General features: G+C 39.4%; 1 protein-coding gene across 1 annotated transcript; it reads right to left on the reverse strand.

The window, feature by feature from the left end:
• Positions 1–168: 168 nt before the first annotated feature.
• On the reverse strand, positions 169–12457 carry LOC102080101 (NACHT, LRR and PYD domains-containing protein 12-like). The gene is made up of 6 exons (XM_025904993.1): positions 11790–12457; positions 6511–6684; positions 4416–4589; positions 3947–4120; positions 1025–1080; positions 169–173 (listed from the first exon to the last, which is right to left on the reverse strand). Exons 1-6 carry the CDS (start codon positions 12323–12325, stop codon positions 169–171), a joined length of 1119 nt encoding a protein of 372 aa, XP_025760778.1. The 5' UTR covers positions 12326–12457.
• Between the last annotated feature and the right edge of the window lie 708 nt (positions 12458–13165).

Consider the following 13165-nt stretch of genomic DNA (forward strand, 5'->3'; position numbering starts at 1 on the left):
CATTTTTAGACATAAGTTGTAACGGCTGCTGTTATCTCTCAAAGTTTGAGTCTAAGGTTTATTTTTTAGCACCTAACGGCTCTTTTTTTGCTTCTCACCCGTAAACACTCTGCATACTCTTTCAAGTGATTCAGTTTATTTTGAAAAGTCTCAACAGGATCTTGAGCTTTATTCTGAAAGGTTTACATGGAAAACAAACAAGCGGAGAGCGGAGCCACGCGATGGTTTTACCGTCGTTGTTGCTAACGACAACATGTAAAAACAGGCGCTTGTCCGCCCGTAGTGTGGTTATATTAAATATAAGAGAAAGACAGAACTTAATATTAATAGTAATTAATATAGACACTACAGTGAGCATCAAAACGATGAAAAATATTGCTGTAAACACACACCACGAAACAACCGATAGCGTAATAGGAAACGATAGACGTTTTTATATCGTCATCCGATATATATAGTTATATCGAACAGCCCTGGGCCATATTATAATATTATATTTGCATTACCACAGTGAGATGACTTTAGTCTCATGAACAACATGAGCTAATTGTTATTTACTAGCTAATCTTAAAATGACTGTTCAGTACAGAAATGAAGCCCAACTATCATGTTTTACAGTCCCGTGGTCTCAGCTAATCAAAGTGATGTCATGACAAAAATGAATGACCAACAAAACATTTTTTCTCCTTCATTTCTGTCAAACAATGCTGTATGTAACGTTTCTCGTGGTTAGTATCATGGTTGCTAGGCAACCTGAACAGCGCGACGAAGGCTAGACAGTCCCATTTCACAAGCCTCTCACTTCCGCACTTCCCGTAGTTTTAGTGAGCACCGTACATAGTACGCGTAGTGTGCATACTTCAAGCGTGCAGACCCTGAATTGGGACACAGACATTCTCTCCATACCTGAGAGTGTCCAGTCTCCAGCCTGGATCCTTCAGTCCAGCCGACAGCAGCTTCATTCCTGAGTCTCCTGGATGATTGTAGCTCAGGTCCAGCTCTTTCAGATGGGAGGGGTTGGAGCTCAGAGCTGAGGCCAGAGAAATACAGCCTTTCTCTGTGATCAGACAGCATGACAGACTGCAAACACACAAAACAACAATCCATCTGTGAGCACTTCAGTGAAGGTTTGTCCTTGTTTTTCTTTTTTTTCTGACATAATCACCCTCATTCATTCCATCCATTTAATTCTAGTTAGCTTAGTTAGCAACAGTGGTCTTAAGTTGTGTAGCAGTAGACTTTGCAATGTTACAGAAAACACCTGAACAATCTGATAATTTCCTTAGAGCAGTAGTTGGCTACAATGGGAAAGAAAAACTTCCTTTATACATGAAGAGAGCAAGAAGGGGAAGCTCAGTAGGTAGAGTGGCCGCCCGGTGATCAGAAGGTCAGGGCTTTAAATCCACTGAAGCCTCTGCCTCCCATTGTACTTTTAAATACTCTAGGAACAACAAGTAGGTGTTGTGTTGGTTTTTCTGTCATTTTATTGATATTTCAGCACAGAAGTTCAGAGATGGACAGATTACAGATCATACAGAGGAGGAATCGTAACAGTTTGAAAACATGAGAAAAAAAACATTCAGCAATATCATTGTTTCAAGTTTTGACTTCTTCTCTTTCTTTATCAGTTCTGATCTTGGGGAGGGTATACTGGTGACCAAAGCCAGCAGTCTGAGAGTAAAGTGGTTTTTTGGACTGACTCTCGAGTCAACAGGGAGCCAATGAAGAGAAGCTAATATGGGAGAAATATGGTTGCTCTTTGTAGTCTCTGTCAGTGTTCTTGCTGCAGAATTTTTGATCAACTGAAAGGCTTTTCAGGGATTTTATAACAGCCTGATAATAATGAATTGGAATTTCAAGATTTTAAGAAGTTTATGGTCATATACACTACAAAACACAAGTGGTTACGCAGAGCAATGAAATTCTTACTTTGCAGCTTCCCTTCACAGAACTAAATAGCAACTAACTGAAATAAAGAATAAACTTAACTCTGAGCATGGAAAATAGTAGCTCATGTGTGGGTGTAGTCATGTGTGTTTGAGTGCGTTTGTATATTGTGTTGTAAATGGTCTTTTCCTTTTGTGAATGAGCAGTGAAACAGATACCATGTTCTAAATCTACATTAATATGCCCCCATAAGTTCCTGTATTCTATCGCCTATATCGTCTGCCGAGAACCCATTCAATACTAACAAAGAAGAACGTAGCACTAACGGCAAAACAGGAGAATGGAAGGAAATACAAAGAGAGATTTTTAAATAATGTAAAAGAATTTCACAGAAACAAAGCTAAATGTAGACTGAGCAAAGTGAAGCTCCCCTTTCACGACACCATGACCACAGTGCACGATATAAAATGCGGTGGAGCTATAATGTCAACACTGAATGTATCAATTTATAGAGTTAAGTTAGTTTATTGCATTGATACCTGGTCAGCTGCTGGGAACATCATCTCAAACGTAAGAGCAAGTTAGACTGAAAAAGATTTTATTTTCCAGTCTATTTAATTTGAAGCTTTATTTAATCTTATGGGCAGAAGCCATTCTTAGTTTCCTATCGGCAAATTATTTTTTGTTTAAATATTACTAGCACTTCAATTTCTATAATCCAATTTCTTTTTTTTTTCATTTATTTCAGGTCTGTGCTGTCAGATTTCTTTTCTGTTGCATTGATTATTATATCACTTTAGTAATTGTAGAATCACAGTTTCACCAGTTTTATGCATGTGCACCACAAATGGGCCTTATCACACATATATACACACACACACACAGTGGGGCTGTCTTAAGTTCATGGGAGACGTTAAAATGATAATGAGACTCTTCCTGCTTATCAGGGATGTAAATCTCCAGGTGAAAGCTCAGTGAAAAACATAGTCGTAATTTTCTTCCTTGAAGGGAATGTATAGGCCTGTGACATGGGCCAACATGTAAGAGTTGTGGAATGTCTTTGTCTGTGTGTGTATATAAGATGTGAGGGCGGTGACCATAGGAAGAGATCATAGCACATTGCAATGTGTTTATTAAGCTCACTTCAAATAAGGCTCACGAAGGGTGTTTGCAGGTTGTTTTAAAACTTCCATGACAGGTCCTATTGAGTAATGTTAAAAATCTGTTTAATTATTTTGAAATTCATGCGTTTCTTCTGTCATTATTTGAATTTGCTCTGGGACGAGAAAACAAGCTGATATTCCTACTGGAGCCTAGAACAGGAGGCTCCACTAGGAAGCTGAGATAGGACTTATTGAAATAATTGTCAACTAATCAACGAAAAATCCTTATCTTTTGGTTACTTACTTTTGGTTGTCGAAAAAACATTATCAACAACCAAAAGTAAATTTTAGTTGCCCTAGTACTGTTGTGAAAATCTTTACAGAGAGTAATTAAGACTCAAATAATCAACCCAAAGGTAAATAAAAAGCACCTCACAATAGCCATATATTTAGTAATGTAAGACTTATTCAAAAATAATGCTGAGGAGGACAGATTGAATCCTAACCTCAGAGTTTCCAGTGTACAATGTAAACTCGGCAGTGCAGCAGACAGAAGCTTCACTCCTGAATCCTCAAGGTCATTTTTACTCAGGTCCAGCTCTCTCAGACTAGAGGACTGGGAGCTGAGAACTGAGGACAGAGATTGACAGCTTCTCTCTGACAGGTTACAGCCACTGAGTCTACAAAAAAAAAACCACACGCACACACACACACACACACACAAACACAAACACACAGAGTTATAATTAAAAGTTTGATGCAGTGATGAGTTACTAGATCTGACAGTGCTTAATGTTTCAGGATTTTCTGTAATTGCTATTTCCTTATTTGAAACATGTCAGAAATTAGAAAATTGATATACAACAACAAATGCATTAAGCTAATATTTACTAGCTAAAAGTTTTCATTGGTTAATTATATAATTTGATGAAAAAATAAATAGCCTTTGATCTGACCTCAGAGTTTCCAGTCTCCAGTGTGGACTCTGCAGTGCAGCAGACAGAAGCTTCACTCCTGAATCATGTAGGTCATTATTACTCAGGTCCAGCTCTCTCAGACTAGAGGACTGGGAGCTGAGAACTGAGGATAGCACTTCACAGCTTCTCCCTGACAGGTTACAACCACTTAGTCTGCAATAAAACACACACACACACACACACACACACACAAAGGGTAAAAATTTAAAGTATACCGATGACGCAGTGATGAGTTACTAGATCTGCCAATATTTAATGTTTCAGGACTTTCTGAAATTGCAATTTCCTTATTGTAAACATCAAAAATCTGAAAATTGAGATTCAGATTTAGTAATATTAAAAAATGCTAAGATACAACAACAAATGGATAAAGTTGATATTTATAAGCTAAAAGTTTTCACTGGTTAATTATGTCACTGGATGAGAAATGAACAGTCTTTGATCTGACCTCAGAGTTTCCAGTTTCCAGTGTGGACTTTGCAGTGCATCAGACAGAAGCTTCACTCCTGAATCTTGAAGGTTGTTGTTACTCAGGTCCAGCTCTCTAAGACTAGATGTCTGGGAGCTGAGAACTGAGGACAGAGATTCACAGCTTCTAGCTGACAGGTTACAGCAACTCAGTCTGAAAAAAACAGAAAATACATATGTGTTTGTGTCATGTTTCATATGTTTTTAAATATTTGCATTGTTTGTCAATCACAATTTACTCCGAGTTTTAAAGACAAAAGTATTTGTAATAAAAGGGATTATGCTAAAGTGCATTAGCTAATGAAATCTGAACTGAATGAAAGATTAAGTGAAGTGTTTTCACGTGTGACTGAATGTTCAAATGTAATGGAATTTTCAATGCTAAAAGAGAGAGATAGAGAGATTAGATGAGGCTGAAGATCAGTGAATCTTATGTAAACACCTGATTTAGTAACTTTATATTAGAGAACGAAAAAAGTGGGGCGAGTGGGCACTTGACAAAGTATAAATTGGGGTTCTGGGACAGTCTCCGGTGTGATCCTTCTCTAATTCTGAAAAGTATTTGGACTTTCATCTTTTTCCAGGTGGATTGCAGCTTCTCAAGACTTCCAAGGTTTCTCACCACCAACCTCTCTCCCCCCAAAAATTAGAACTAAATCAGCATTAGCTCAGAGTGGGTTCAGTAAATAAGATTTAATGTGATTTGATTATTCCGCTGCATTAATAAAATCTTCTGCAATTAAAGTCTAAACTGTGGACATTTGCTTTTTAACCCTCTGTGAAACAGTGAAGGCACAAATCTGAGTATTAATCTGTTTCAGTCTAAATACCTCTAATAGGTTGCTCCAGCCTTTGAATTGTGTTTTGAATTGTGTTACACAAAAATAAGCAAAGTTTTCACGTTGTTCAGGCAGAATTAAGCATTGGAGAATTCATTCACACGTCAATAAACATTTTCATCAGCACAAGCAGGACAATGAAAGTAGGAAATACCCCAAAACTGCCATTTCTCATTCTACAACTTCAACAACTGCACATGGATTATACTTCATACACAGACCCACAGGCTCTGATTGCTCTGAAATCTCACTGACAGCCAATAAAAATAAAGAAAGGTCCAGACTGACAGTCTCTGTGAGGTTAGGTAGTGAACTGCTCACGCTGTGTTCAAGTGCATCACAAACTATTGGAATTGGATCCAACTTTTTGAAGCAGACTTCTTCTGAGCTGCTGTTTTGAACATTTCTCAAATCTTCACGAACTGTATTAAACTCTGTAAATGAACTGAGAACTATTTCTACATTTAAATCTATGGATTCATTGTCCCCATTCACTTCTGTACGTTAGTGTATAAATGAATGTCTGACTGGGCTCCATGGAAACACTTTGGCTGGTCTCAGCCTCCATCTTTCTGTAGTCAGTCCAACAGAGTCCTTTCTCTTCTCCAGCTTGAAATCCTCTCACAGAGCCTGAATCCTGCTTTGTCGTCATGTTTGGGCCTGTGTTCCTCTGCTTTAGCACACACCTCACCACAGCAGCTGTGTGGGTCGTCTCTGTAGCAGCCAGATCAGCTTCTGATACCATGAACATCATCACAGCTCCTAACTTCACCTTTATTAGCTTTGATATTCGTGTATTTCTTTTCTCTCTGTTTCCACACAAGCTCAAAGTCTCTGCAGCCTGTTTTTATCTGCTCTCATCAGATCTTCATCATCCTCATTCACATCCCTCACACACTCTACAGCCTCATCAGTACTGACTTCATCTTCACTGACTGATGGAGCACAACATGAACCTGTGGAGGCTGAAACACTGTCCTGTCAAACATCTCCCCGTCACCACTCCACTTCTGTCAGCCTTTAAATGAACCCTGCTCAAGTCTGTCACTTCTGTTTGGAGCCAAAAGGAAAAACTGTTGTTCAGTCATTTGGAAAGGCACAACATTTCTGAAAGCACTCAAACTTCTTCACATTTGTTTTCAAACACATCCTGAACAGTAAGGAACTAAAGAAAGTTTCAAACATCAAAGATCTGAAATACAGAAAAACAACAACAGCTGCAGTCAGTGAACTCACCTCAGAGTCTCCAGTCGACAGTTTGGACTCTCCAGTCCAGCACACACAAGCTTCACTGAGGAATCCAGCATGTCGTTTACACTCATGTCCAGCTTTGTCAGATGGGAGGGGTTGGACTTCAGAGCTGAGGCCACAACTTCACAGTGAGTATCCGAGAGTCCACAGTCAGTCAGTCTGTGATGATAGAAAATATAAAATGTGTTATTATAAAAGCAGAAAATCTGCATTATAAACACAGACTGAATGTATATGAAGACAAAACAGAGTGAGGTCATCATCTGATGAATCTGCTCTTCACATCTGTGCTTCAGCTCCTCTTACTGTGTTTGACACAACGATTGAGTCTCTCTCAGACCTGCAGACTTTTAATGAGAATCTTGGTGTCATGGTCCTGGGTCGAGCGACCCAGTGTTTGAGTTTATGTATCTTTTGTATTCTTTTGTGCATTAGCTTAGTTCACCTTGTTTATTTCTAGATTGCAATTTAGTCTTGTTCCTTAGTAGTTTATGTTGTCTCACCCTGCACCCAGTCTCCCTTGTTTCTGCGTCTACGTTTCTTGTCTATGCAGTTATGTTAAGTTCATGTCATGTTTTATCTCCATGTTTCCTGTTTTACTTTGAAAGTCTATGTTCAATGTCAGTGTATTTAGTTTCACTTCTCCTGTCCTGTCGTTAGGTTCATGTGTGTCAGCTGTGCTCCCATGTGTGCCCACTTCCCCTGATCATCCCTCATGTGTATTTAGTCTCTGTGTTTCATGCAGTCTGTGTCGCGTCGTCTGTGTTTCCACCCTCCATGTTGTCACAGCCAGTCTTTGTATTTATAATTCTGGTTTCACGTGTCTTCTTAGCTTTTCCTAGTATCATTTTCCCAGTTTAGTTATAGTTTAGTTTGTCACTGCGTTTCTGCCTTGTTTGCACTTCTTGTAACCGGCCACAATAAAGGCTCGCTTTCAGTTAAGTTTACTCCAGCCTACTCTCGTGTGTTCGCACCTGGGTCCACACCCACACACCACCGCACGGTCTGCCTCCGCAGATCGTGACACTTTGTTTGGCTTTAATCTGCAGATGAAGAAGGAAGATGGTGTCACATTTAGGCTTCCATAATGTCCACAGTCTGTCAGTGAGACTTCAGGTGCTGATAACAAGTTCAGATCTGACAGGAGTCTTAAATAAGTTTCTCTTACTCTGAGGAACAGACAGTAATCCACAAAGGTACAACTTAAACATAGCTTTTCTAATTTGACATGTAAAAATACAGGGAGTGCAGAATTATTAGGCAAGTTGTATTTTTGAGGAATAATTTTATTATTGAACAACAACCATGTTCTCAATGAACCCAAAAAACTCATTAATATCAAAGCTGAATGTTTTTGGAAGTAGTTTTTAGTTTGTTTGTAGTTTTAGCTATTTTAGGGGGATATCTGTGTGTGCAGGTGACTATTACTGTGCATAATTATTAGGCAACTTAACAAAAAACAAATATATACCCATTTCAATTATTTATTTTTACCAGTGAAACCAATATAACATCTCCACATTGACAAATATACATTTCTGACATTCAAAAACAAAACAAAAACAAATCAGCGACCAATATAGCCACCTTTCTTTGCAAGGACACTCAAAAGCCTGCCATCCATGGATTCTGTCAGTGTTTTGATCTGTTCACCATCAACATTGCGTGCAGCAGCAACCACAGCCTCCCAGACACTGTTCAGAGAGGTGTACTGTTTTCCCTCCTTGTAAATCTCACATTTGATGATGGACCACAGGTTCTCAATGGGGTTCAGATCAGGTGAACAAGGAGGCCATGTCATTAGTTTTTCTTCTTTTATACCCTTTCTTGCCAGCCACGCTGTGGAGTACTTGGACGCGTGTGATGGAGCATTGTCCTGCATGAAAATCATGTTTTTCTTGAAGGATGCAGACTTCTTCCTGTACCACTGCTTGAAGGTGTCTTCCAGAAACTGGCAGTAGGACTGGGAGTTGAGCTTGACTCCATCCTCAACCAGAAAAGGCCCCACAAGCTCATCTTTGATGATACCAGCCCAAACCAGTACTCCACCTCCACCTTGCTGGCGTCTGAGTGGGACTGGAGCTCTCTGCCCTTTACCAATCCAGCCACGGGCCCATCCATCTGGCCCATCAAGACTCACTCTCATTTCATCAGTCCATAAAACCTTAGAAAAATCAGTCTTGAGATATTTCTTGGCCCAGTCTTGACGTTTCAGCTTGTGTGTCTTGTTCAGTGGTGGTCGTCTTTCAGCCTTTCTTACCTTGGCCATGTCTCTGAGTATTGCACACCTTGTGCTTTTGGGCACTCCAGTGATGTTGCAGCTCTGAAATATGGCCAAACTGGTGGCAAGTGGCATCTTGGCAGCTGCACGCTTGACTTTTCTCAGTTCATGGGCAGTTATTTTGCGCCTTGGTTTTTCCACACGCTTCTTGCGACCCTGTTGACTATTTTGAATGAAACACTTGATTGTTCGATGATCACGCTTCAGAAGCTTTGCAATTTTAAGACTGCTGCATCCCTCTGCAAGATATCTCACTATTTTTGACTTTTCTGAGCCTGTCAAGTCCTTCTTTTGACCCATTTTGCCAAAGGAAAGGAGGTTGCCTAATAATTATGCACACCTGATATAGGGTGTTGATGTCATTAGACCACACCCCTTCTCATTACAGAGATGCACATCACCTAATATGCTTAATTGGTAGTAGGCTTTCGAGCCTATACAGCTTGGAGTGAGACAACATGCATGAAGAGGATGATGTGGACAAAATACTCATTTGCCTAATAATTCTGCACTCCCTGTATATTTACTTTGTTATTTTAGATTAAAATGATAAATTACAAGATAAACTTAATGAAAAATATCAAAGTTTATTGAAAGTATTCATTTATGTGCACTCAGTGTGCAAGTCATTATGCTGCTGGTTACTGCTGTTACTTCTCCTCGCACTACCTTCTCCTTTTTCCTAAAACATGTGGCGCACTTCACACGTGGAGCAGACAGAGACAGGTGAAGTGAAATAATATTAACTGAGCTCTGTGGAAAGGTGTGAGAAGCCCCGATTTATCTCTATCAAACATGACGTAAAGGACTTAACATCCAGCCTCCTCATGGTTACAGTAACACAATAACAGAAAGTATATCTGAATGTAATTCTGTTCATAGTTAATCAGGCATCATTTTAATCATATAAAATTACAACCAGGCATAAACCTGATCAACATGATGAATGACAGAGTAGAAAGTTAGGAATATCAGCTGCACGGATGTGTGGGATAAAAAGAAGAGCAATAGAGCCTTTTTAGACAGGCTGTGTGTGTTAGCTTAAGACAAATCTCTTTGGTGATTGTGGGGTTTATTTCCTACATTCAGGAATGATATTCATGATTCATGATGATATTGTACAAACTGATGTGACTTTAACTTCACAATCACAAGGAAGGATATAAAAAAGTTTATAAAACAGATATAAGTTGATGCCATGGTCAAAAACATGATTGTTTTCAGTCTCCCACAGTCTGACAGTATCTTGACAAATGTAGTGAGATTACAAATATACTCTTTACTCTTATTAAAGATCTTTTGTGAATTTCATCATCCCTTCCATGTACAAACTTTTTCCATGTACACGTTTTTCCTTTCTGATAATTCAGTCATGTGTCTCTGACTTTAAAGTTTGTTTCATGTTGAGCAGTCTTTGCAGTGACCCTTTGACCCTCACTGACTCAAAGACCTCCAGATTTTGACCAATGATGCTTCCAGCCTTGCTGATTAGTTTGTTGATCCTGCTGCATCTCTGCTGATTCAGATAGTCTGTATTGATTCTCGTCATCACACATGCTTTCAATGAATTTTGGTCACTGTCTATATTTTATATAACTGTTTTAAAAAACAGTTAAAAACTTTTCTGTTTAAACAAGCCTTTTGTTGATCTCTTCATATTTTATATTTTTTACATTATTTTCATTTGATCTTTTATATTGTGTACATTGTCTATCGATTTTATTGTTTATCTTAATATTTATGTACAGCGCTTTGTGATTGTCTATCTGCGAAAAGCGCTTAATAAATAAAGTTTACTTTACTTACTTACTTACTTACTTACATATCCTCAAGTAGAGACACAGTGATGTGAAGTGCATCTGCTTTCTTATGCATGACATGAGGCAAGATTTTCTCTCAGTGAGTATTTGGAGAATTGTACAGTCCCACATTCAGAGACATTTGGCAAATCCTGATCCTGTTAGAAATATTCATCTATAAAGTTCTGACTGAAATGATGTTGGAAATGTCAGAGTGGCAGTGAAGGGAAGATTCAGCCTTTACAACATCATGAAATGTGGAAAAAATGTCTCTTCTACAGCTACCTCCCTTTATACATGTGATTAAGCTCAAGCAAACACAGCTTATAAATGCGTACATATTTGTAAGTATATAAATATCTGATTATAATAGACTCAGTTGGTTTCCCCTGTATCTGTCTAGTTTGTATTTTCCCGCTTAAGTCATGCTCTCTTTCAGAGCCTCTGCTGTAACTGCTAAAGAATAAATCATTCCTTCATTCATTCATTCATTCATTCATTCATCTGCCTCCTACATTACTGATGTGATCATCGTAATGTACATTTTCCCATTTGTCATTTTACATTTTCTCTACATGCCCTCATAGATGCTCTCTTTGTTCTGTCCATTGTTTTTGAAATGTATGTTTCATTATCATGAAGAAAAATAAAAATCGAAACAACAAACCAAATTACATTATGATGAAGTTTTTACAAAATCTCCTGTCACAATGATAGACAGTGAGAGATTTTTTTTCACTTCAACAAGTCAAAGAAGGGTCCAGGCTAATGTTTTGACAATACTTTTTTAGATTCAGGTGTTTAGCTGATATCTGTCCATTGACATTCACTAATTACTTTAATCTTAATTACTTATCTTTGATGTTAAAGAAGTTAACAGTGACTTATTCCACATCACTACATGATAAAAATTAATAAACCTGGGATAACCAAGGGCGCATCAAAATTAAGTCACATAAAACCATGAAAACATTATTTATAAATGTATCTTAATGGCTTTGTTAAGTATTCATATAAAATATAATACTGACAGCTAATTTAATTTGGAAATCTGATCTGAAATCTGTAATTTTCCTTTATTTTAATTTCAGCCTTTTCAATAACCTACAGAACCCCTGGTGTATTTCTGCATAAGAAATCTACTGCTCTACCCTTATGATATTGATGAACCAATCTGGACTCACCGAGCCTTCCTGCAGTTGCTCACAGCTGGAATCAGTCTCTGTCGTCCCCAAAATGATGTGTTGTACTTCTGCAGGTCCAACTCATCCAGAACCTCCTCTGACATCTGCAGCATGAAGGCCAGAGCTGAGCACTGGATCTCAGAGAGTTTATTCTCTGATCTGTTCTCTGACTTCAGGAACTCTTGGATCTCCTGAAATAATGAGAGGTGGTTCATCTCCATCAGACAGTGGAAGATGTTGATGCTTCTGTCAGGAGAGATTTCATCACTGTTCATCTCCTTCAGGTTGTTGATGACTCTCTGGATGGTTCCTGGACTGTTCTCTGTCTGACCCAGCAGACCTACTAAGACTCTCTGGTTGGACTCCAGACAGAGGCCATGAAGGAAGTGAACAAACAGGTCCAGGTGGCCATTTTTACTCTGGAGGGATTTCTCCATGGCTCGTCTAAGGAAAACATTGAGAGATGACTCAGTGTAGTCTGTTCTCATGAAGTCCACAACGACCTTTGTTGTCGTGTTGGTGAAACAGTGGAACATGTAGACTGCAGCCAGAAACTCCTGAATGCTCAGATGAACAAAGCAGTAGACTGGTTTCTGGAAGATCACACACTCTCTTTTGAAGATCTCTGTACAAACTCCTGAGTACACCGAGGCCTCTGTCACATCCAGACCACACTGCTCCAGGTCTTCTTGGTAGAACATGATGTTTCCTTTCTCCAGATGTTCAAACGCCAGCCTCCCCAGCTTCAGAAGAACTTCCCTGTCAGCCTCCGTCAGCTCCTGTGGACTCGTCTCATGTCCCTCATGGTACTTGTTCTTCTTCCTCTTTGTCTGAACCAGCAGGAAGTGTGAGTACATGTCAGTCAGGGTCTTGGGCAGCTCTCCTCTCTGCTCTGTAGTCAACATGTGCTCCAGAACTGTAGCAGTGATCCAGCAGAAGACTGGGATACTACACATGATGTGGAGGCTCCTGGATGTCTTCATGTGGGAGATGATTCTGCTGGACAGCTCTTCATCACTGAATCTCCTCCTGAAGTACTCCTCCTTCTGGGCGTCAGTGAAGCCTCGTACTTCTGTTAGCCTGTCGACACATGTAGGAGGGATCTGATTGGCTGCTGCAGGTCGTGTGGTTATCCAGACGAGAGCCGAGGGAAGCAGATTCCCCTGGATGAGGTTTGTCAGCAGCTGGCTGACTGATGACTTCTGTGTGACATCAGACAGCAGCTTCCTGTTGGTGAAATCCAATGAAAGTCTGCTTTCATCCAGGCCGTCAAAGATGAACAAAAGCTGAGAGACAGCCAGCTTCTCTGCTGTGACCTTCTGTAATGTTGGATGGAAAACATGGAGCAGCTCCAGAAGACTGTACTGCTCATCTCT

This window comes from Oreochromis niloticus, unplaced genomic scaffold, assembly GCF_001858045.2.
Source record: "Oreochromis niloticus isolate F11D_XX unplaced genomic scaffold, O_niloticus_UMD_NMBU tig00007971_pilon, whole genome shotgun sequence".
Classification (NCBI taxonomy): domain Eukaryota; kingdom Metazoa; phylum Chordata; class Actinopteri; order Cichliformes; family Cichlidae; genus Oreochromis; species Oreochromis niloticus.

Coding starts and splice junctions, on each gene's coding strand:
- LOC102080101 (XM_025904993.1), bottom strand. CDS start 12,325: ATGTTCCACTGTTTCACCAACACGACAACAAAGGTCGTTGTGGACTTC. Junction 6,685..11,789: donor AGCAACTGCAGGAAGGCTCG/GTGAGTCCAGAT, acceptor CTATCATCACAG/ACTGACTGACTGTGGACTCT. Junction 4,590..6,510: donor TGTCGACTGGAGACTCTGAG/GTGAGTTCACTG, acceptor TGTTTTTTTCAG/ACTGAGTTGCTGTAACCTGT.